This window comes from Alosa sapidissima, chromosome 14 (assembly GCF_018492685.1).
Source record: "Alosa sapidissima isolate fAloSap1 chromosome 14, fAloSap1.pri, whole genome shotgun sequence".
Taxonomy (NCBI): domain Eukaryota; kingdom Metazoa; phylum Chordata; class Actinopteri; order Clupeiformes; family Clupeidae; genus Alosa; species Alosa sapidissima.
In genome coordinates, this window is record NC_055970.1 from 17,501,330 (window position 1) to 17,523,462 (window position 22,133).

Consider the following 22,133-nt stretch of genomic DNA (forward strand, 5'->3'; position numbering starts at 1 on the left):
AAAAAACAAATATCTTCTAAGCAAGGAAATTGGTGTATGCTTAATGACAGAGTAAGCAGACCTGGGAGGCTATTCTTGGTTTGCTTATTGTTTGGACATGTTATGGGCAATTACTTGGGATACTTTTCTTTGAAAAAGGTTTTATTGAAGAATGTGGTTATTTGGTGGATATACAGTAACATGTATGGCAATGTAGTTTATAAGCAAATTCTGCAGTTTGTTTCAAATTATAGTCCGATTTTACTATGTTTAACTCAAATTACAATGGAAAACATATACACACACATTCTAAAGCTATCTTTGCAGTGCTCTACACTTAATGAGATAGCTGAGAGGAATATTCCCCTTTTTGCAGATCAAGTTCCTCAAGATGGAAATGGAGAAGAAGACCAAGATAATTAAGGACCTGCAACAAGAGGTACATGCAAAGTCTCTTGGGGTTATGGGTGGCATGGAGTGTCTTTACCACACGTTTAATCATTATCTATATCAGAGGTTCTCCACATTTTTGGGGCTAAGCCACACCAGCTTATGGTTACTGATTATAAAGTATCACACATATTATTATAAGCTATAACAAGGGTGTTCATTCTTATGCCCATATTTTTTTCTATACAGTGTTCATGAGCTGGGACCACAGTGATAGGCATACTGTATGCTCAGATGATGTTAACTGAGCTTTTTAATTAAGAAGCTGTGTCATTGATGCATTTGCAAAAATAGCCCTATACCCTATTTCATGAGCCTGTATAAGAACGAATTGGGTTCCTCAAAATTCCACGGCACGCCTCACAGCACACTGGTTGAGAACCACTGATCTATAAATTTAAAGGGTGCTTTTTAACAAGCAGTATGCAAGTTGATTGTAATGCACAGTGGACAGCAAGGAACCAACCACCATGAAGCCCTAAACCACAAAGTTCATGATGATACATCAAACCCCTTTATTGATACTTGTTTCCACTGCCAACAATTGTAACTCTGAATTTAAAGGGCATATGTTTTTGTGCCAGTATGCTGCGTGCCACATGTTACACAACCTCTTGCTGTTCATTCTTAAATTGTACCAAAGGGAGTGTTCGTGTGTCATAAAATCTGTCATAAAAAAAGTGCTATCGTTTGCACTTTTAGGCTCACATGCATGCCCTGGAAATGTTTTGGCTTTTATCTTGTTCTGCCGCAAAGTCTTTCACAGGCCTTATCTGTTATGGTGCCATTGCCTAGAGTGGTCCCATCAGCCACAGTGGAGCGTTGCAGGAAACTTGGCACTTTGCGCATAAAAAGTCACAGTACAATGACATATCTGCTCAGATGGATCTCATTTTCACTCAGGGTCTGTTCTGGTGTGGCCACATGTCACTTTTAATGACAGCTGCCATTTCTCTACCAGGCACAGAGGATGGCCCTTATTTAGAAAGAGGAGATGCAAGTGCCTGGACTTGATTCCAGGCCAATTCCGCCTCATTGAGTCACATAGCACAGCTATTCTACCTCATTAACTGTGTGTGTGTGTGTGTGTGTGTGTGTGTGTATGTATGTGTCTGGAGAACAAAAGAGTCAGAAGAAAGATAGGAGATGAGATAGGGTTTCATGTCGCTCTCTGGGAAGAGAGTGGTGTTGCTGGGGGCATCAGTGTCACAGAGTTGATTTGATTTCTGACCCATGGAAGCCATACAGCATGTACACAGATATGAGAAAGCTCCTTGCAAATGTACAAAACCAAACAGTGCCTTTCAAAGAAAGCAAACTCCCACCCCCTACCCCAAATGTTTCCTGTATCTGCACAAACACATTATTTTAGTATTGATGTGTTTTCCTTTGTCCGTGGCAACAAATAACTGGCACCCTGACAGAACAACTATTTGCCCTCTCCCTAAATGTTGTGTTTATAAAGAGGACCATTAAGACTAGGGTGGATATGAAAAATGGAGGAAGTGAGCCGTTTTTGTGGCAGTGTTCTCTTAGCTGTCACTCCATCTTGAGACAGACGTTCATTGTCATTTCCCTCATATTACTGAAAGAGAGTCCCGCACCTAGGTCACCTTGAGGAGTCATAATAGGCTTACTCAAGAAGAAATGTATTTGTCACTGGGGACAACAACAAAGCAGGAGTCTTCTATACAACAGACTTTTTTTTCAGATCACAAATGGATTAGCTGCTCTAGAGCACAAACATCAATCTCTACTACAGTGCATCTTTGTTTTTCCATATTTTTTCAACAGAACAAAAGCCTAAAGAACAAACTTCTGTCCGGCAACAAGCTCTGCGACATCCATGCAGAAGAGGCAAGTTCCCTTTTCACTACATGGGTTTCTCTCTCGTTATCTCTCTCTCTCTCACACACACACACACACACACACTTAAATGAAGCTTTATAGAATATCTAATTATAACTCAGTGAATGTTATACACATTGCTAAAAAGCTTGTCAAATGGCTTCTTCATTATTGTAAGCATTTCTATGTGTCTATGGATGCTAACCACTATTTTCTGCAATGCACTTATGTAATTACATGTACAGCACCATAATCTGTTTGGGGAGGGGGCTGTCTTTACCCACCATTAGATGTACAAGGTTTGTGTGTGTGTTGTGATGTGTTTTGGTTTGTGTGTGTGGCAGGATAGCAGTGGGAGTGGGATTGAGCATTTATTCAGTGGGCAGGCCGCCAGTGCGTGACTGTATCATTGTGTGGGCCTTGCAGTTCACTGAAGGGAAGATTTTTATATTTTGCTGTTTTGTGAAGGTCTCTCCTTTGACTGGAAGCTTTGCCCAGCAAGCGTCCACAAAAGAGTCCTCTGCTGTGGCTCAAAAAATCCTGCTACGTGATCTAAAACCAATTTCACTATTTGAATAAGCTAACGCACATTTCCTTATCTTCCTTTTGCAGTCCAAAAAAATCCAGGCGCAGCTGAAAGAGCTGAGGTACGGCAAAAAGGATTTAATTTTCAAGGTAAGCATCAACCAAAAAAAGATTCCTCATTATTGGCCCTTAACAGAGGTAAACTGGTGCTTCAGTCCACCTTCAAAGGTGATTCCAGCCAGGCCTCCAGCTTAATTGAGTCTCAGATCATTGACTTCCTGCCTTGAGGGAAATGCCTATGCATTTGGGAGCCTCAACATGTCATCCTATCCAATTTTCAGTTCTGTTTTCTTCCCCATACAGTATAAAACAGCTTTATTTTTACGGCATTTCTGAAATGGGTGGCATTGGCAGAGTCACTCCCCTGAGACTGGATTCTTCCCTTTAAAAAAATCTGAATACCGGGACCTTGTTATAGGCTACTGCACAGTTGATTTTTGCAGAGCTCTTACTTGAAAAGGGTTTGACAGAAGCATATGTTGGTCTTCCATTTTCTTTTCCAGCCAAGGTGAGCTGGCATTCAATAATTTAACATCTTCAATACTAATTGCTTATGCCAGATTTTGCGAAAAGATTTATAATAAAAACCTTCCAAATCATCCATCCAAAGGTCTAATGTAAGCAAGTATGTAAAAAACACACTGAAATAATTTTCAGGTTATTACAAACTTTTCACATGGGTGCAGGAGCAGTTAACAGCATGCTAATAATATGATACAGTAAATTTAGCAAAACTGGTCATTAACCACCAAAACCAACAAAATAAAAAAATAATAATGTGTTTGAGGAACGAGTTTACTGTAGTTGAGAAAAGTGACCTTTGTAAAAGGGTTTTGCATGAGGGAATACGTGTAATGATCATTGGCATTTATTGGCACATGCAGGCGACCTTTCCAGTCTTGCATGCAGATGGGGAAATGTCAGTGGTTATTTCTGACACAGTGGATTTTCATATCAACCTATAAACCTTGAGACCTGGCACACAAGTTGACATTAGTGTTCATACATGATGTAAGCCAGGGGGTCAAAATTGCATATCTCTGACCTCACGGTTTTGATAGGGCAGACTAGCTGGAATCCCATCAATTTCTTCCCCAATAGTGTTTACCACAGAATATCAGATGGATCAATATTCATCCTTATCGATAAGGGGTATTTGCATTTTGTTTATCTGTGATGCTTAACCTTGGTGCAGCCTGTCACTTCCCAAACCCCAATGTAACACAGCCGAGTTCATAACACATTCATAGCAGCTGTCATAAACTGCACATAAAGCATTCATGACTGTTTCATGAGACATGACTCAACATTCATACTAAACCTTTCATGAATGTGGAAGACAGAACGGCGACAACTTGTCAAAATAAAAGTCCAACAATCGCAAAGCAGCATTGCCGTTTTTGTTCCAAACCTCTTACCTGATCACGTCACATCTGAGTCAATGGGCTACTCCAGTGCCAAAAAGACAGAACATGGTCAAGCAAATAATTTTTGTTTCATACAAAAAATTATTTGTTTTATGATGTAACCTTTGCAGATAATTTCTCATAATTTGCTACTGGGAATGTCCATTGTCCAACCATTCCAGGTTAACAAATAAGGGTCAGCTGAATGTAGGCTAGTTTAGGCTACCTCCCAGTGTTAAACTCAGTGATTACGAATACTTCACAACTTGTATAGTAAAGTGACATTCGATGTAGACTTCATAAGATATTCATGAAATATTTACAAAGGCTGAAGAGAAAAACGGCAATGCTGCTTTGCGACTTGTTGGACTTTTATTTTGACAAGTTGTCATCATTCTGTCTTCCACATTCATGAAAGGTTTGTTATGAATGTTGAGTCATGTCTCATGAAACAGTCATGAATGCTTTATGTGCAGTTAATGACAGCTGCTATGAATGTGTTATGAACTCACCCGTCAAGTAAAGTGTTACCGAAATGAATAATGGAGTTCATTAGATTAATGATGACACGCTAAATGTGCTGAGGTGAGGTGTGGCAGTGCAGTGGTTCATGTATATGGTTTGGCATTAAGGGAGGCAGCCAGATGGAATATGACCCAGACACCCACCACCCCACCCCACTCCACACACACACACACACTTACTTTCTTCTTTCTGGAATACATGATTGAACTAGGTGCTCTTTGAAGCAAAGATTTGATATCACCACTTGAATTCTGTAAAGAACAGCCACTGTCGCTATCAGTGTGATATCTGTTTCATTCTTAAAGTCAGGTTTTGATTCTTCTGCCACAGGTTCAATGATGACAGTATTTAAAGACAAATCTGATCTTTTTTTTTTGTTACATTTCCAATTATATTTAAAATGTCCCTATTTGAGGCAGTTTTTGTTCAAGCGAGTACATCCATGGTCCGCTTTACTTTAAAGTCATTTGGTTTAAGGAACACAGCATACAGTTTGTCTGCCTTTCAATTTGGAATTGATGTGGAAAGATTACCCACTGGCTTTTGGGCTCATGATTAAAGAAGACCATCAGAGACTTTATAGCATCGGCTGCCTTTCAAGTACTGAGGAGTCATTTCAAAAAGCATTGTTCAGTGATATCACAGACAACAGGGATTGCTCAGATTGCTTTAGCTCCCAGCTGAAGTTTTTCAAAACATTGATATGTGATCCCACTTGTGTTTTCCAGTGGCCAATGACTTGTTAGGATTCTGCGTCTGGGGAACCTGTTCATTTGCAGCTACTGTTAACTTGCCATAAGCATGTGGTGCACTTCAGTCTAATAACTTTAAAGACATCTGCATTTCATATCATACCATGGCGAGTCTTGAGAAAGCCACCAGATAGTGTAGTAATACGTAATACCGTTTCACAAACTGTGGAAAGTCATACTGCATAAATATACCACTGTTTACATTTCCAAAAAATCTATTCAGTGAACCAACAACTTCTGACAAACTAATTGGTACTATTTTGTTGAGTAAATGAGCACAAAAAAAGTGTTGTGTTCATTAAAAAAAGTTGTTAATACTACACATGGCTACCATGACAGTTAAAACAATGTGTGTGGGGTCTTGAGTAGGTCAGTTGGCTAACTTGAAAATGTGCATGGAGGATATGTTCTCAGAATCTCAGGCGTCCACATGAATGCCAGTTTAATAACATTTTGATATCAATTGGCTATACATCATGGAGCTTATACAGCTTTGCTATTGATTTCTTTTTTGAAGATTATTTTTTTGCAGGCTTAGCTTAAAATATTAAATGGCTTGTTAAACTATCACCTCTTTTGGAGCAATGTAGCCTCTCCTCTCTCTGGACCAGTAGCTTTTATCCATCTAGCTTTCAGCCAATAATATATCAAGGTATGCACAATGGTGGAAGAATCCAGGACATTTCTATTTTATATGCAGTCTATTTCCAGAACAATATGGCATGTGAATACTTTTGTAGCAAAACAAATGCTCATATATTTGCAAGCTGATGTGCCATTATGTGAATTAACCAGCTGGAGAAATGCTGTGCCATTGGCTTTGTATTTGCTTGTTAGCACATACGTACCATACTGTATGGAAATCTCTTGAGGTCCAGTTGTGTCAGCAATGTGTCTTTCCTACAGGGTCAACAGCTAATGGACTTGGAAAACAAGTTACGAGTAGCCAAAGAGGAGCTGGAGAAAGCCGCGCTGGACAAGGTAAGGACAATTACAGTGTTTCTGAGAATTAAGTTGCCCTTTCCCTCTCTCATTTGCATGCTGCTTGTCCTACCTTGGGACCTTCATTTTGGCTAGACAGCAAGCACATCCCTAAAAGGAGGGAGGAGGTTACAGCACTGCAGGGAACACTAGAGGAATACGCCATTATAATCCCTTTTCACATCTATGTGCTGTCTGCAGGAGTCTCAGCTCAAAGCCCTGAAGGACACAGTGCATCTCTGCTTCTCCTCTGTTCTGCACAGCCAGACGGCAAACGGACACAGATTCCCTGCTAACCCGACTCACCTGTTTAGGTACGCTCCACTGATCAACAGCTCCAGAGTCACTTTTCAGCAGCCACACGCAAAGGTAAAGTACCTTCCAACCTGACACATGCTTACTCTCTGTAAAATATCTATTAAACAGGCCGTGTACAACACTGTTACCTAGCCCCACTGGGACACAGCTAGACTTGCCAGAGTTGCAATGCATTGAGCGCAGTACACATTACACAGTCCACAGAATGTCTAAACTTGGTTGGCAGGCAAAATAAAACATTATATCTTATTTTGTGCTTATAGCTGTTCAGCAGGACTTCTGAGTTCTTTTATGTTATACAACTAACCTATTGTGTATGATGTGAGATTTTTCACTATTCATGAACCATTGGTTTTCATTTTTACTGCATCAATGCATCAATGTTCATGCATTGTTTTACGGGTGTGTATTGTTTATATATTTTTTGAAAGAAATCGCAGGGTAATTGCTGAGGTTTTGCAATAAGATTTGTCGGTAACACTTTACTTGACAGTATCGACATAAGAGTAACATGACACTGTCATGAACACATGACACTGTCATGACACATGAACCCTAACCCTAATCCTATCCTTCAACCCTAATCCTAACCCTAACTTGTTATGACAAAAACCGAATGTCACTTAATAACAGAAGCGTAATGTCATAAACGTGACACATTCATGACGGTGTCATGTCACTCTTATGTCGACACTGTCAAGTTAAGTGTAACCGATTTGTCTCTTTAGAAGAGCGTTTGCAGCTTTGGACAAGGAAAAATGTATTGCCAGTCATTTTTGCATTGGGACTGAATTAACATACTATACTATTCAGCAGCTAGCACCACTGTGAAGCTAACAATAAAGTGATCATGTAATTGTGTGGCATAGGTCAACATCATCTTCCCTACTCCCATTTTGGACCAAAGGCATCTGAGGGGTGGACTTTTGAGTGAATAATGTGCTCGAGCTGTGCTACTACACATACCATTATTCCATTGTCCTTCACAGTCTCCCAAGAGCATGTGCGTAAATTACTTTTTAGAGGTATACAAAAGCTTCTCTGGAATATGTACAGAGAATTAATAGATTCACCACAAAAACAAGAAGGAAGAGCACATAGCATACTGAATGGAGGAACACCAATCAGTTTCAGCAGTGGCATGCAGAATCCTGCTATAAAGACACGCCATGAAAGAGACAGGATGACTTCACTAAACATCTGCTAATTGACACTTTTGATCATGGTGATCCAAAGAAAGAGGAGCTCTTTCCTTGTATTGCACTCTTTGTCTGTAAGATTCCTGTCATTATGGATTTCATGCTGTGCCTTTAGGAACAAACAGTCCTTTTTAGATGAAGTACATGCTTTTTGCGACAGCTCCTCTACAAAGGCTATCACTGTGATATTGGACTAATCAAGCTGATGACAGCACTGCAGTGTCTCACAGCTCACACTGCTCTTTGTGAGTGAATCAGTATGTAAGAGGCTTTTCCCTCTGTGTTGCAGTCAGAATGCATTCAGCCTCTGAGATGTCTTGCTGAGAGCCCTGACGTTATAAGCTACCCAGAGGACACTGCAGTTATTTTTCATTACACCCCAGTAGTCCCGTCCATAACCTGGATACGTCTCCTGAACAATATCAAGAAACATCAAATAGTCGTATAAAAGCCATCTTATAGTGCCGTCCATGGTATCGAGTTAATATCTGAACACAGTAGGCGAAGCACATGAGAGGATGACCTCATCACAGCAACCTGTGATTTGGCTATAGCTTTTAGTTTCAAGAGCAGTGAACAGCAAACATATGCTTGTTCAACCGAAAAAAAATCTAGATTGAAAACACTGCTTATTATTAAAGAAAGTGAGATGGTGAAATTTTATGTTTTACAGCCTGCTTGATTAGCATTCAAATAGCTAATGCACATCTCCCATCAGGAATTGGTGTACTCTCATGTTTCCACTGTGCTAGTCTTCTTAATGAATTGGAAATGGTATCTGTCAGATACATAACTGTTGCTCTTGTCTGTCAATATGAAATACTCCTTTTACTTGAAGAAAGGCAGGGAAATGGGGTTTCAATTAGTGTCCGTGGCAAAACTACAAATTCAAAATGCATTCACTTCTACTTTGGTGGTAGTCTATTTCTGCTCATTTAAAGCTATTTCATCAACTGATTTTCATCTGTAAAGGTTTTGCAGAAGTTGCGGCTCTACTGGCTCATGGAGTTCCAAACATTTTAAAGTGCCATGCCCAAACAAGCTCAGCACCCAGGAACTAATTTCAAGGGGATAACGTTCATCCCATTTAAATGTTCAAATAAACAAAATGAACAGACACTATCACTTAATAAATGGATGTACACAAAACCACATGAACATAAAACTACTCTATCAACATGGCTTATTGTTCGCCATTCAAACCAAAACAACCACAGTAAAATTTTACTACAAATGACATTTTGTATGCTAGCGTAAAATACATGCATGACCTACAATGTATTTATACACATTTTGTTCAGATGTTCCTTAAATTCTTTCTCTTAGCATTAACTACATAAAGACATAATACATAAACGTAATTCTCTCAAAACATGAAAAGGGTGTTTTGAGTTATCAGGCCTGACTACACTCACTGTATTTACTTTAAAGCTAATTTGAAATGCAGCAGTTAGACACAGTGGTGTGATCAGCAGTGTGCGTTAATTATTCATGGTTATATTTATGTACAGGGAGCTACACTGTGATAGTCATTTAAGTATTGTGTGCTCTGTGGATGCACAGGTATTAAGTTGTTATGGCAGTGATTTATTTCCTCATTGTATTTTCTTACAATCAAGAGATGATTTGTTTTAAAGTAATATTTGTACCTATTGTGATTCAACAAGACTTTTCTGGACTATCTATAAAACATTATTTTTTGAAGAACTCATAACCATATCATATCTATTTATAACACATTGCAGCAAATCTCTATTGTCTCCCCAACAGCAATCTCTAAAGCTTGCCATTCATTTTCATGATCTGCGAGAAAATATATATATTTTTAGTTGCTGGTGGCTATAAGTGAAAATTGTCTTTGTGTTAGCACCAGGCTCATCTTCTGTTTGTGTGCGTAATGTCCTAAGCTCCAGCAGACACTAGTGATAACACCGCAGCCTCTGCACACAATTCCCGGCTAGTGAAAGATTCATTAGTGGAGTTTCAGGGATCAGCCAGATTGGAGGGGTTTCTTCATATTTAACAGGCCTTGAGAGGTGGCAAGTGCTCTGGTGAAATAACATGCTGATTTTACTAACTTGTCCGAAATGCTTTTCGTCTTTTACTGTATGTAATGTATATTGAAGAATAATCTTTTTTAATATTTTAACTTTTTTTGTTGGGTTGTGTGAGTGATATATGATTCAACTAATTTGTCTTGAAGATTAAAGGGAATAATCTAATATAAGCACACTTTCACAGATAAACTAGATGTACCGCATAGCGGTACAAAATATGACCGCCGCTCAGTCCTGTACATCCGTTCCGCGAAAATAAATCACACTTCAATTTGTCTCCATATTTTACTCCATCCCCTACTCTTGAAACTTTTGTGTATGCTTGTTTGGCATGCCTGAGTGTGTGTGTGCGGCTGCACAGAAAGTAGCCTACTGGTGCTGAAAAGGTGAATAGATTGTAGAATAGCCAAAGAAGATGTAGCATTGTTATAAAACCTTTAAAATCTCTAAACAATCACAAGTAGGGCAGTTCATCACAGTTCATCCATTGCAACTGGATTGATGAAAGGTCACTTACACCTGTAGGCTACATTGTATTTGGGAAAAGCAAAAGGTATCAGCATAATGTTATTTATTTATTTATTTATTTATTTATTTATAAACAAAAACATCTCTGTCAGTTCCATGCCGTTTTCAACAGCTATCAAAAACAAAGGTCATTTTTGGATGGATGGATTTTTTGTGAATGTTTCTTCTTCTACATAAGATTTTAGTCATCTTTAGTTCATGTAATACTTTAGTGTCAATGCACAAATTAAGTAACAGTAGTCTGAAACGTTATTGTTAATGAATTGCACAAATTAAGTAACAGTAGTCTGAAACGAAATGCTGTTTTACATCTAACCAGTGGTGCAAATAACTGACATGTCCAAATGGGCCTTGATGAAATGCGTCGCTAGACTGTTCATACACATTTTAACGGGCCAAAGTTGAAGAGCTGTTGTCCGTTATTGTTCGTGCAAATATAGGCCGATTCATGTTCCCTTGCATTGTGTAACTGAGGTCCATGGCTAGTCTGGCTTTCACCAGACCAAGCTCAATCTTTTAAGAAATCAAAAAATAAATAGTGGGCAGATCAGGCTGGGTTCACCCAGCAGTCCATAGGCACCCGATATCAGGGAGTTATGACAAAACTGTAACTAACAAACTAGATCCTAATAGAAAGCTGTTAGCTTCCCTAAGCTACAAGTAGGCTTATAAGGTAGGCCTATTTACAACATAAATTGTCAATAGGCTATGCTGGCGACACAAATAAAATCTCCTTTGGAAACCAATGGCTTACGCCTTACAGTATCAAGCGGACTTAAACTGCCATATCGTGGCGAAAAGTTGTAATAAAATTCACGCAGCTTCATGAGTCAAGGAAAGCGCGAATGAAGTAGCCACTTCTAAATGGGACCCACTACACAGTAGCTTAAGGTGTGTTGCTAAAGCAGCACCATAATGACATGAAGGTGTCATTGTTTGGATACTTCACACACACGTGCTTTTTAATTTCACAGACTACAACTACCAAGCTGGAATCAAAGCACATCGATTCCCCTCTCACACCCTGCATCCACAAAATAAACAGGCATCTGCAGTCTCACGCATGTATAGGCAAAACTTTATCAGACCGGTGTAACGTTGGTAAATCTTCCATTGCACAGAATGATTTTTGTAGCACGTGCAACAAATGACAGTCGAAAGATACAATTACAGTGCTGCTATCAATTTGCTTGGTATAACCGCATTTATAGTTTTCTACAAATGCAATCAATCAAATTGGCCTCCATCACTCAACCAACGCTAACGGTAACATTAGGTCCTTATTGATATTATAAGATTAACGTACCTGCAGTAAAAACCAAGCATGTCCGATAAACATCCTCAGATTTATTTCGGCTTCAAGAAGAAATAGGAATTACATTTCATGTGAACATCATCCTATCCTTATTAGACGTTCTCTGCAGTAAACTACAGTCCTTGTAGGAAGCGTCCATTGTTTTTCCAACCCACTTTTAACTTCCAACAAAATTACGTCTCACTGCAACGATGCGCCATCTAGTGGACAAACGACTACTTATCGCCAATACTGGAAATGCAGCCATGATGATGATGATGAATATTTATTTTGGCTTTCTTTTAATCCTACTGAATTTGTAATTATGTATTGGCCGTTCTAATAACGATAGTATGTGGGTGTCTGTGTGTGTGCATGTGTATATGCGTGCACCGCCATCTACAGGCCAATGAGTGTACAGTCACTAAATGTACACATAACCTAATTTTTTTTAGACCCCCCCATGGATGAAATTCTACGAAACTTGGCATAACCCCAGAGAATGCCAGGTCAATCATACACATAAAATTTGGTGTAGTTCTGAACATCTTAACTGAAGATAGGGGCGATTAAAGCAGAATAATATTGCATTTTCATTTTTTACCGGGGGGGTGCAAATCACAAATGAGTGATTATGGGCCAGATTGATGTGGGCCCTTGAGACCAACATACCATAAAAGACTCTTCATCCTCAGTGCCACGGTTCAGGTAGTTATTTAGGAAAAAACGCTTTTTTTGCGGTTCGGGGGGCCCAGCACGGGGGGGGGGGGGGGGGGGGGGGGGTTGTGGGAGTGGCCCCCGGGGACGAAACTAAATTTTTCCGTAAAAGTCTAGTGGGGCTACATACCCACCAAATTTCATGTGCCCCGGTGGTTCGGTGTCCCGGGTATCGTTGACCAAAAATTCAGGAAGTAGAAAAAAAAAAAAAACTTTGACAATCCCTATAATTATACCATGGACAACTGTTGAAGATCATTTAACATTTTAATTTAAAACTTCAATGCAAAGTCGATGCAATAATTAAAAAAAGCCCTGTAAAATAACTGAATAAAGCATTCTTTTTTTCACATTCTTACATATTTCATCTCCATGTTGTCTTATAGAACATCCCATCAGATTCTGTTTTGTAAAAATAAATTCAGACAGTGCTTCTGGATATAGATCTTTGCAGGGTAAATGCATTATTGATGGTGTGTGTGTGTGGGGGGGGGGATTCTCCACAAAATATTAAACCGCCCTTTGTCCTCCTTTCTTGTCACAGGATATCCCAAAAGTTCCCAGAATCACTACAACAAGTAAATCATCTGTGAACACAGAAGCAATGAGGAGAGACAGTTCAGGAGTCAAGGACTGCCAGGTGGTAAAGGTAAATCTTTAGTGCAATTACATTCTAATAGCCAATTCCTGACCCTCCGGCCCAAATGTAGCGGCAAATCTGTTCATTGAGCTTCACTGCATCCCTTTGTCATTAGAACATTACAGTCCATCAGGAACTCTACCCCTACCTACTCATCAGGAAATGTCATCCATCCAGGGGGTGCTTCTGCTATATTATTCTTGCCCTTTTCCTCTGGAAATCTTTAGTCCACAGGTCACAGGTGTCGTCAGAAGTCCAGAGTGCCTAAGAGATAGTTTGCACTGGTCTTCTGGAAAGGGCCAGTGTGTACACTGATATTCATTTCCCTCTAGTGCTTAATTGACTGAGTTAAATAATGTATTACCTTGTATCTTCACTTAATGGATTTATCTGCTTTAATCGGTGGGTTGTTGCAAGGTGACCATTGCCCTTAAGGCACAGCAGTAATAACAGAAACTCTCTTCAGAAGAAACAGCTATAGTTTTTCACGCTACAGCATCTAATGGAAAAACAGACACACCCAATGCTGAACTTAAATCAGTGTTCTTTCAGTTTTTATACATCATAATGTGGAGATACATAATACAGCATTTGCAGCAAGATTTGAAACTCTGAGTTAAAAAATGTCTTGGTGTCTGAAGCAAGGTCAGGGAGAAGTCAAACTAAGACATTGTCATTGCCTTAGTTCCACAGTTAAACGCTTCCAATATGCTCTTCAACAATGTCATTATCAATATCAACCAACCGACAACATTGGGTGCAAAGGCAAGCACTTGATTATAAGTTTACAAACCAATATTCTAATAGCCATTGTTTCTCAATCCTTATACAAACTTTATTGTTCCTCATGATTTACTAGTGGGGATTTTTGGGGTCGAGGGAGACATACATGATCTTTTTTCAAGGGCTAATGTTCATTGTATTTGGCTCATTACTAGGCAAGCAAGCAAGCAACCATAAAATACAACATGCTGCTAGTTTCCAAATAACTCTCACTGTATGGCCATTGCCTCCTTGCAAGGAAGCCACAGGGGGACCTTTGTCAAGATTCAGTGTATCGAGGAGAGACAAAAGAAAAGGGAAAAGTTGGGTGCGGTGGGACCTTCTTGACGTGTGGTTATCAATAACACTAATAGAAATGAGGGGGTGCGTGCGAGGCTGAAGAGATGGGGGCGACAGAGAGATGGTGGTGGGGGGAGGGGCGGTGGGGTTGGGGAGATAGATGGGCAGAGAGGAAGAGAGATAAAGAGAACAGCCTCCAGAGGGATCACATCTAGTGAGAAAATCACCTTCCACGAACAACATGTCAGAAAGATTGTCCCTTAATGAAAATGTGCCAAAAACAATGTTCACTCTCATGGTATTATTGATGATATCATTTTGGCAGAGACTTGATGGAGGAAGTCCCATTGCGGTTGGGAAAAGGCTTGCATGTCTAGATTAGATGAGACAGATCAAAATTATACTTGTGGTATATCATTCATGAACACTGTTCAATTTTCTGTTCAATATTTTTCCATGCGGGTTGGTAGGGAGACAGGCCGAATCTCCTTTTCTGTACATGGAAGCCACTAGAGAGGGAGTGGAAGAGGGCACAAAGGAGTCTTCGAATTTCTCACTGTGCGACTGCAGTCTCAGAGATACTTTGTGTGTACAGTATGTGTGGTGCATAACGTGTGTGTACTATACTGTATGTGTGTGTGCATGACGTGTGTGGTGTGTCAACGTGTGTGTGTGTGGGTGTGTGTGCTTCTTCCACCGTTGCTTCAAGATTCCTGACTGAGTCCTCAGTGTACACCCTTCTCTTAAAGCACTGTGCATGAGCAATCCTAACTCAGCAAGCAGCCCCAGCAGTAAACAATTATACTCTTTCCAAGTGTCTCATGTCAATTTTGGACACACTTCCAATTTACAGTGGGATTCAAATAACCATGATTTTATATTCTGTGTTTTTTATCTGTACTCTTTTATGTGTACCCCCCCCCCCCCCCCCCCCCCAAGCATCTCAATGAATCTGTTTTAAATGCAAAGCAGCCTAATCATCATGTCGTAATCTGTGCTTTTTTGGAAAGGTTCCTGCTATGTGTGCAGCATAGACCTTTTATGGATCATTGCTTTATGCAGATTAAGCTCTAACACACACACACAAACATGCACACACACAATTTTCAGGAGGAGAGAGAGACACAGGAAGAGACAGACAGTTTGAGGGTAGTGCTGCATGTTGAGACATAAAAGAGAGTGAGATAATTTCTTGGGAGTGGGAAGAGGATAATGATCCAGAGTTTATGGCATGCAAAAGAAAGGCTCCATTAAAATATATGTGCTGGCGCCTGGGTGCTGGGTTATATCTTTAATTCTGTCTAAAATGCCCTAACTAAGACTATTTCCCTGTTCATTCTAGGTCGACGGGACCTGTTCCCAGAATCAGACTGAGAAGGTATCTGTGGAGACCAAAAAAATGATGGCTCACAGCACCCAGGTGAGCCATCACTTTTCCTCATACGAGTAATCTCATGTGATCTAGAGAGCAGGCTGCACTTACAGTGCATGCCACTTTAAAAAAAAAATCTACTGGTCCTTTTGGTTCTATCTGCAAACACAGACTGACGTTAGCTCTGACTGATTTCTCTGCGACTGCTCGTAAGACCAGCGCTTCACAATTTAGCAATAAGTACCACTCTCCCATAAAGCGTTAATCTCTGCTAACAGTCTCTTGACAAGTTCCTCTGGAACCTTTTTCTCAGATACGCTCCTGTTTCTGGGCTTTCCTTGTACATTTACGACCATTTGTTTCCCACCTTATGAATGGAGATATTAATGCAATCACACAGTGGATTGTGGAAATGAAACGGCTTGTAAATTCTCTCCCCCGAGTACCCTGGCCTTATCAAGTCCTTAGGAGGATATTGGATTTCACCGTAGAGCTGATCCCCTGCCCTCAGGATAAAGGCACAGAGCTTAGGAGGTGTGCAGAGCCAGTCATCTGAGAGGGCAGCCCACTGGGATAGGTGAAATAATGTTCCCAGGTCCTTCCTCTCTTTGTGTCTGTGTGTGTGTGTGGGGGGGGATACTTGCGATTAGCATATGCAAGCATAATGAGGTTTCACCTCGTTAACTGTCCTCATATTTTTTCAGTGCCCGACTCTGAGGTTGCATACTGAAACCTAGGGAAAATAAATGTGGTGTTCACACTGTCATACCTGCTATGAGCTAAATATGCTGTTGAAATAAATGCTCCCATCCATCAGTAAAGCATACGATGGCTAACCTTAAAATTCTCTTGAGAACTTGTGTGTTTGTTGCAATGCTGACGTATTTTCTGAAAACTAACCCCACTAATCCTGAACAAAGCTGCTTCTCTTCACACAGGCCTAGACCATAAAGAATATCATTGCTTTGTTTCGCCATTAAGAATATCATTCTTTTGTTTCGACCCTTTCACAGAAGAGCCATGACAGAACTGGAAATGGCAATGCAAGAACATCAGAGGGCGACATGACAATGGAGGGTGCCATTAAAAAGACACATCTCGACAAACACAACTGAAGGCAGACAGGATGAAGCTGCAGATTTTCTGCATGGTCTGGATGATGTCAAATGAATTTAGGCCCCTTCTTTCACTCAAAAAGCATATAAGCACACACACATGCACGCTGGCAAGCACACAATTAGATTCGCTCAGTCACACACACACACACACACACACACACACACACACACACACACACACATACACTGACATACATGCATACACATACACACTCTCTTAAAACCAATGTCACATAGAAGCTCTGCTCTTGTAGAAATGTCACTTCCCAACTTACTAAATTTTTGAACTTTCTTGATTAAATAAGCAGCATAGTACTATGGCATGCATACTAGACTTATAGGTTTTTTAAAGGTTGCAATGGTATTGGTAATTTTGTTTTATAAATGTTCATTTCTTTGTTAACTCCTTAATTTTTTTAAGTGAGGACACCACTATATTAATTTGTGATGTTTATAAATAAACTACTCTTGTCAACTGGTTCAACCTAGATTTTCAGTGCTGATACTGCTCTCTCTCTTATCAATTAAGAACTGTTCTGCAAAATTGAAAACAAAAAGTATGGTTTCTCACGCATCGTAGCAAAGGTTGATTTATTCCCTGTTCCATTTTCCAAAGTACGTAGGCTCAAGTTGGCTGGCCAACTTTCACCATTGAATATTCCTGAGCTCTTCCTTCCTTGTTGGTGTCAGAGGTGAAGAGCTAAAGACTCACAGTGAGTCGTTTTCCCTGAGAATGATGTGCCATGCACTGAGTATTAATCTTCGCTACATCTGTCTCTATCTCTACTTTTCTGTGTCCTTTCAATAAACCGTGATTTTTTTGGTAAATGTGTAAAGAATAAATGGTTCTTTGTGGAGAAAGAAATGCCTCAATTGTGCTTTGACTTCAAATACTTAACCATTTTACTATGTGTCCTTGATTTCAAATGCATGAGTATTTACGGCACATGTGTTTTCCTGTTCAATAACAACATTCTCTAGTCTACAGTATATCCACTATTTAAGTAATGTGAGAGACAAAAATGTCTCAGTGTTTCAGGGAGATTGCATTATTTTTCAGATCATATTATCTCCTATGTCCATATATCAGCAATCATTACCACCAGATATAGTTATAGTAGATAGCATATGTAAATACCTGTTAGCAACTAGTTCAGGGAAGTTGGCTTGGTTCTTTTGCACTAATTAACCCCAAATCCTATGAATGCAACCTACAATAAGTAGGCTACATTGAATGATTATAAGCATGCATGCTTGACAGCATTTTGTTACCCCCGTCCACATATGTTTTCCATGAAATAGTCAAATTTGTCATTTTCAACATTTGATATGTTGTCTGTGTGTGTCCTTTTTGCAACTAAATATGAGTTTAAGAGATTTGCAGATTATTACATTATGTTTTTATTCACATTTTACACAACGTCCCAACTTTTTCTGTTTTGGGGTTGTAGTTAAAACAAGATAATCTGGGCCCTATTGCACAAAACTAGGATAAGGGATTAAGCCGGGATATCTTGGTTATCCTGGCTCAATTTATCCGTGATCCAATTGCACAAAAGCGGGATAGGGGGCAGCAGGATATGTTATGGTATAAATCACCATGCTCAGGACGTCATACAAGGTAGGACTGTCACTGCCAGGAGAGAACAAGACCTTGACCACTGACCACATGTGACCTTGACCTATGGCCCCATGACCTTGAGTATCTAATCAGTGCTTTTAGACATTGTAGTGAATAACAAGCAAGGTTTGTTGAAGATCTGTCAAACTACTTGGGAGAGGTCACACAAACACTGTATGACATCTGGGACCTCATATGACAACGACCTCACCTAACTACGTGGTCAGTTCATCTAGCCTATAGTAAGTAATAGCAGTAACTTCAAACCCCACAATTGCATATTAAGTAATTATTATGGTAAATTTAGACTATGGTTCCCTGGGGGTCCACGACCCATAGCCCCATAGCCAAGGGGTCCGCAAAACATTCAAACATTTTCTGCCCCACAAGGGGTCGTAGGAAACAAAAGGTTTGACAACCCTAGACAACCTCAAAGGAACTTGAAACCCTCTGAGAATGTTTTATTTACTGAATTAAAAGAGGCTTAATCCCCCAACTGGGTCATCTAAGAAATGGAGGCTCAGAGCTGGTCTATGCTAGATAGCTAGTAAGCTAAAATATCTGAGGTGATGTCCCACATTTGTGTAAAGTTTCTCCATTTCCTTCACCATTAGTCTATCTGCAAGTCTTAATGTGTCAGTGTCTATGGAACCTCTATTTTCTTTTAAAATTCTATCATGGACTCATGGATTATTAATGGACTTGTGGATCCTACTGCCTCCATTTTGTGATAGTCAAGGTTTTTAAGTAGGTGGTATGCTCAGTCATAAAAATAGTGGGAGTTTGCGTCATGCATTTAGTGAGTCATTTGATTGCGTTTCTGTCACCACGGGCGGGACCTGAAAAATAAGGATGTGGACTCACTGAACCTGAAGTCCAGATTGTCCATTTGCAATGTTAAATGGATGGCGGAGATGATAACATTCTACTCCATCTTAGAAATAAGCCCAAGGCAGTCAGTGCCCAAGATAGATATTGACTGTGCCACTGTGTTAATTCTCACATCAGGAATAAGCGCATAATGTGTCACTACCTCTCAAGTACCCCCCCTCCCCCCAATTTAAATGCGAATAAAACAAAACATGGGTTTTGCATTTAGACAGATATTCAGACGTTTTGTTTCAGTAGAATAAAGCCTCTGGGAAAGATCTCATGTATTTTTAAAGGTTTCACACACTAGACACCTACAATGCCTGAATAAAAAACACACATAACAGGCCTCTCATAGAACCAAACTCAATTAAAAAGTTTGCTTCTGCCTGAAAACACATGTTCACAAGAATGTTGACTTTACAGAGTGCTTCATCTTTCTAATGGAAGTGAACATCTACAGTATAATGTGGCACTGGTACAAATAGACAAGGTAAAGGCTAGTAGGTCTCTCTCAGTGCTTTGTTACCCTATTTGAAAACATCATGAAGAAATACAGGGCAATAATGCATAGTAAATATGTGAAAATACAGCATGGCTGTAGTCAGCTGTGATTGCTTAGGCCCCATTTATTTCTTATCTATATCCCTACCATTTCCCATAACCCAATGATATGGAGTACATGGGATAAAGGTTGAAATCTTTCCCTATGAAATGGGACAACCCTTCCTTTACTTCATCATGTCAATGGCTTTACATAAACAGTCCTTTCTTTCATTTGGATGGCTGTGATCTTCAGAGCCTCAGATGGCACTGCATGAAATACAGACCTAATTATGTAATGAAAATCATTACATGGGCTCAGGAAAACTTCTGATAACTATTGTCTACGAATACAGTTTGATGCTCCATCTACAAATGCTGGTTAAAACTCTACCATGCAAAGTAGAAAGCATAGAGATGATCCATAAATATTGCTGTCTTATCGTGGCCGTGTAAAATAGACTAGATATGAAAAACTATGCTGTGGTTAGACCAGTGGTTCTTAAACTTTTTGTATGGTGACCCCCCAAAAAACATGGGCCTCGCGACCCCCTTCTCTCCAACCGGCAAAATTTGGTTTCAAAATGTTGCGAGATGGGCATTGGAAGCAGAGGCATCATTGCAAGGGGCGCAGGTAGATATTTGAGTTTGTGTTAACAGAGTATCCACTTTCTGAGAAACATTATGAAAACACTGTGAATTGGAAACCTACATCTACGGCTACTGAATATCCCCATTTTTAAAACAGGTTGGTCTAAAAACTTTTGGAAAAATGTCTTTAATTCAGACTGCAAATCATTCTGCGATCCCTCCTATGTGTTTGGTGACCCCCCTGGTGACCCCCCGTAGTTTGAAAACCACTGGGTTAGACCAATCAAGATTTGTCATTCTTTTTGGAAATCATGGCATTCATCAACTCTGCATCCTTTTGACTAAAGATAAGAGGGACCATCCAACTAGTGCACCGGGAACACAATAGGGGCCCTTATGTGGTATTAGATATAACCATTTTCACAATTTTACTTCTTTAGCATTTTAAAGGAGAAATCCGGCAATTTTTCACACAGATCTCTGTTTCTCGAGTACTGTCAGTATGGAACAAAAAACTCTGAAAACAACTAGTTCCAACAGCTGAAGCAGCCAGGTATCTACAGCACTACACTCTGGGGGCATGAACATGGGGGCTTGGGCTGCAGCTATCGATTCTTTTTGTAATCGATTAATCTAGCACTTTATCGATCGATTAATCGGATATATATATATATTTTTTGCATTTTTAAACAACCAAAACAAATAATGACATGGCTGTAAAATGATCAAGCAACTGGCACAGAGGTATTTATTCTAACTTCAACATTAGGCTACAAAACTAAGCCCATTTATTGCAATTTACCCATTTAGTGTTTTTAAGTGCCAGTGCCAACAATTAAATAATGTTCAAAATGCTCTCTGTAAAATTGCAGCCTCTTGTGCATGACTTAGCTGGGCGAACAAAGCTGTCCATACTATGTTGTGAAGTGCTGGGAGGGAGAAGAGGGAAAACAATTTAATGTATTAGCAGTGCTCCTCCTCTCTCACTGCTCGCATCAGCTGAGAAAAGGAAGGTGGATCTCTCAAACTGTACGTCACTCGCATGCGCAGAGCCACTACATCATTGGTGAGTGCACCTTTGAATAGCTGCTCAATGCGTGCATGATTCAAGTCCGCAGCATCAATGCCTCCCCTTGAAAGAGCACAATGGAGAAGCTTGTCCAAGCGATACAAGAACGCAGAAAGTTTCTCCCCATCTTTCTGAAAAGTATGGCGAAACGAGGCTATGAGATCTACCCCACTCTCTGTGGACCCATAAGCAGTGTCAAGAGCGGCTAAATACTCAGTAGCTGTGGCAAAAGGATTACTGACCTTCAAGAACCGTATAATGTCTGCAGCAGGCCCACGCAAACTCTCAACAATGCGTTGCCTCTTTGCGGTATCACCGCACTGCCATTCAGTAATCATCTGCGTAGCTTGCTCCATCCAGATATCATACTCTTCCTCGCTAGGGGGTACAGGTCTAAATCCTGAGAACAGCCTCAATTTCCTACAGCCAGGCGCATCAGCAGAGGTATGGTTACAGCGGTCAACTAGCTTGCCTATGGCGTTCACCAAATCAAGACTCACATCAGGTTTAGAAGGCTGAGGGCCCATAAGAACAGCCTTCACGTCACCCATTGACTTACCCTCTTGCTGTAACAACGCCAACAGTTTGGCCTCAAAATTATCCCCTTC

General features: G+C 40.1%; 1 protein-coding gene across 1 annotated transcript in view; it reads left to right on the plus strand.

The window, feature by feature from the left end:
• luzp2 (leucine zipper protein 2) overlaps positions 1-17,696 on the plus strand; it is an 83,172-nt gene extending 65,476 nt beyond the window's left edge. The window contains exons 5-12 of the mRNA XM_042060786.1: positions 356-418; positions 2,224-2,286; positions 2,890-2,952; positions 6,452-6,526; positions 6,728-6,895; positions 13,184-13,288; positions 15,684-15,761; positions 16,727-17,696. Coding sequence (XP_041916720.1) covers positions 356-418; positions 2,224-2,286; positions 2,890-2,952; positions 6,452-6,526; positions 6,728-6,895; positions 13,184-13,288; positions 15,684-15,761; positions 16,727-16,828 — 717 coding nt within the window. The 3' untranslated portion in view covers positions 16,829-17,696. The remainder of the gene's footprint in view (positions 1-355; positions 419-2,223; positions 2,287-2,889; positions 2,953-6,451; positions 6,527-6,727; positions 6,896-13,183; positions 13,289-15,683; positions 15,762-16,726) is intronic.
• The last annotated feature ends 4,437 nt before the right edge of the window (positions 17,697-22,133 follow it).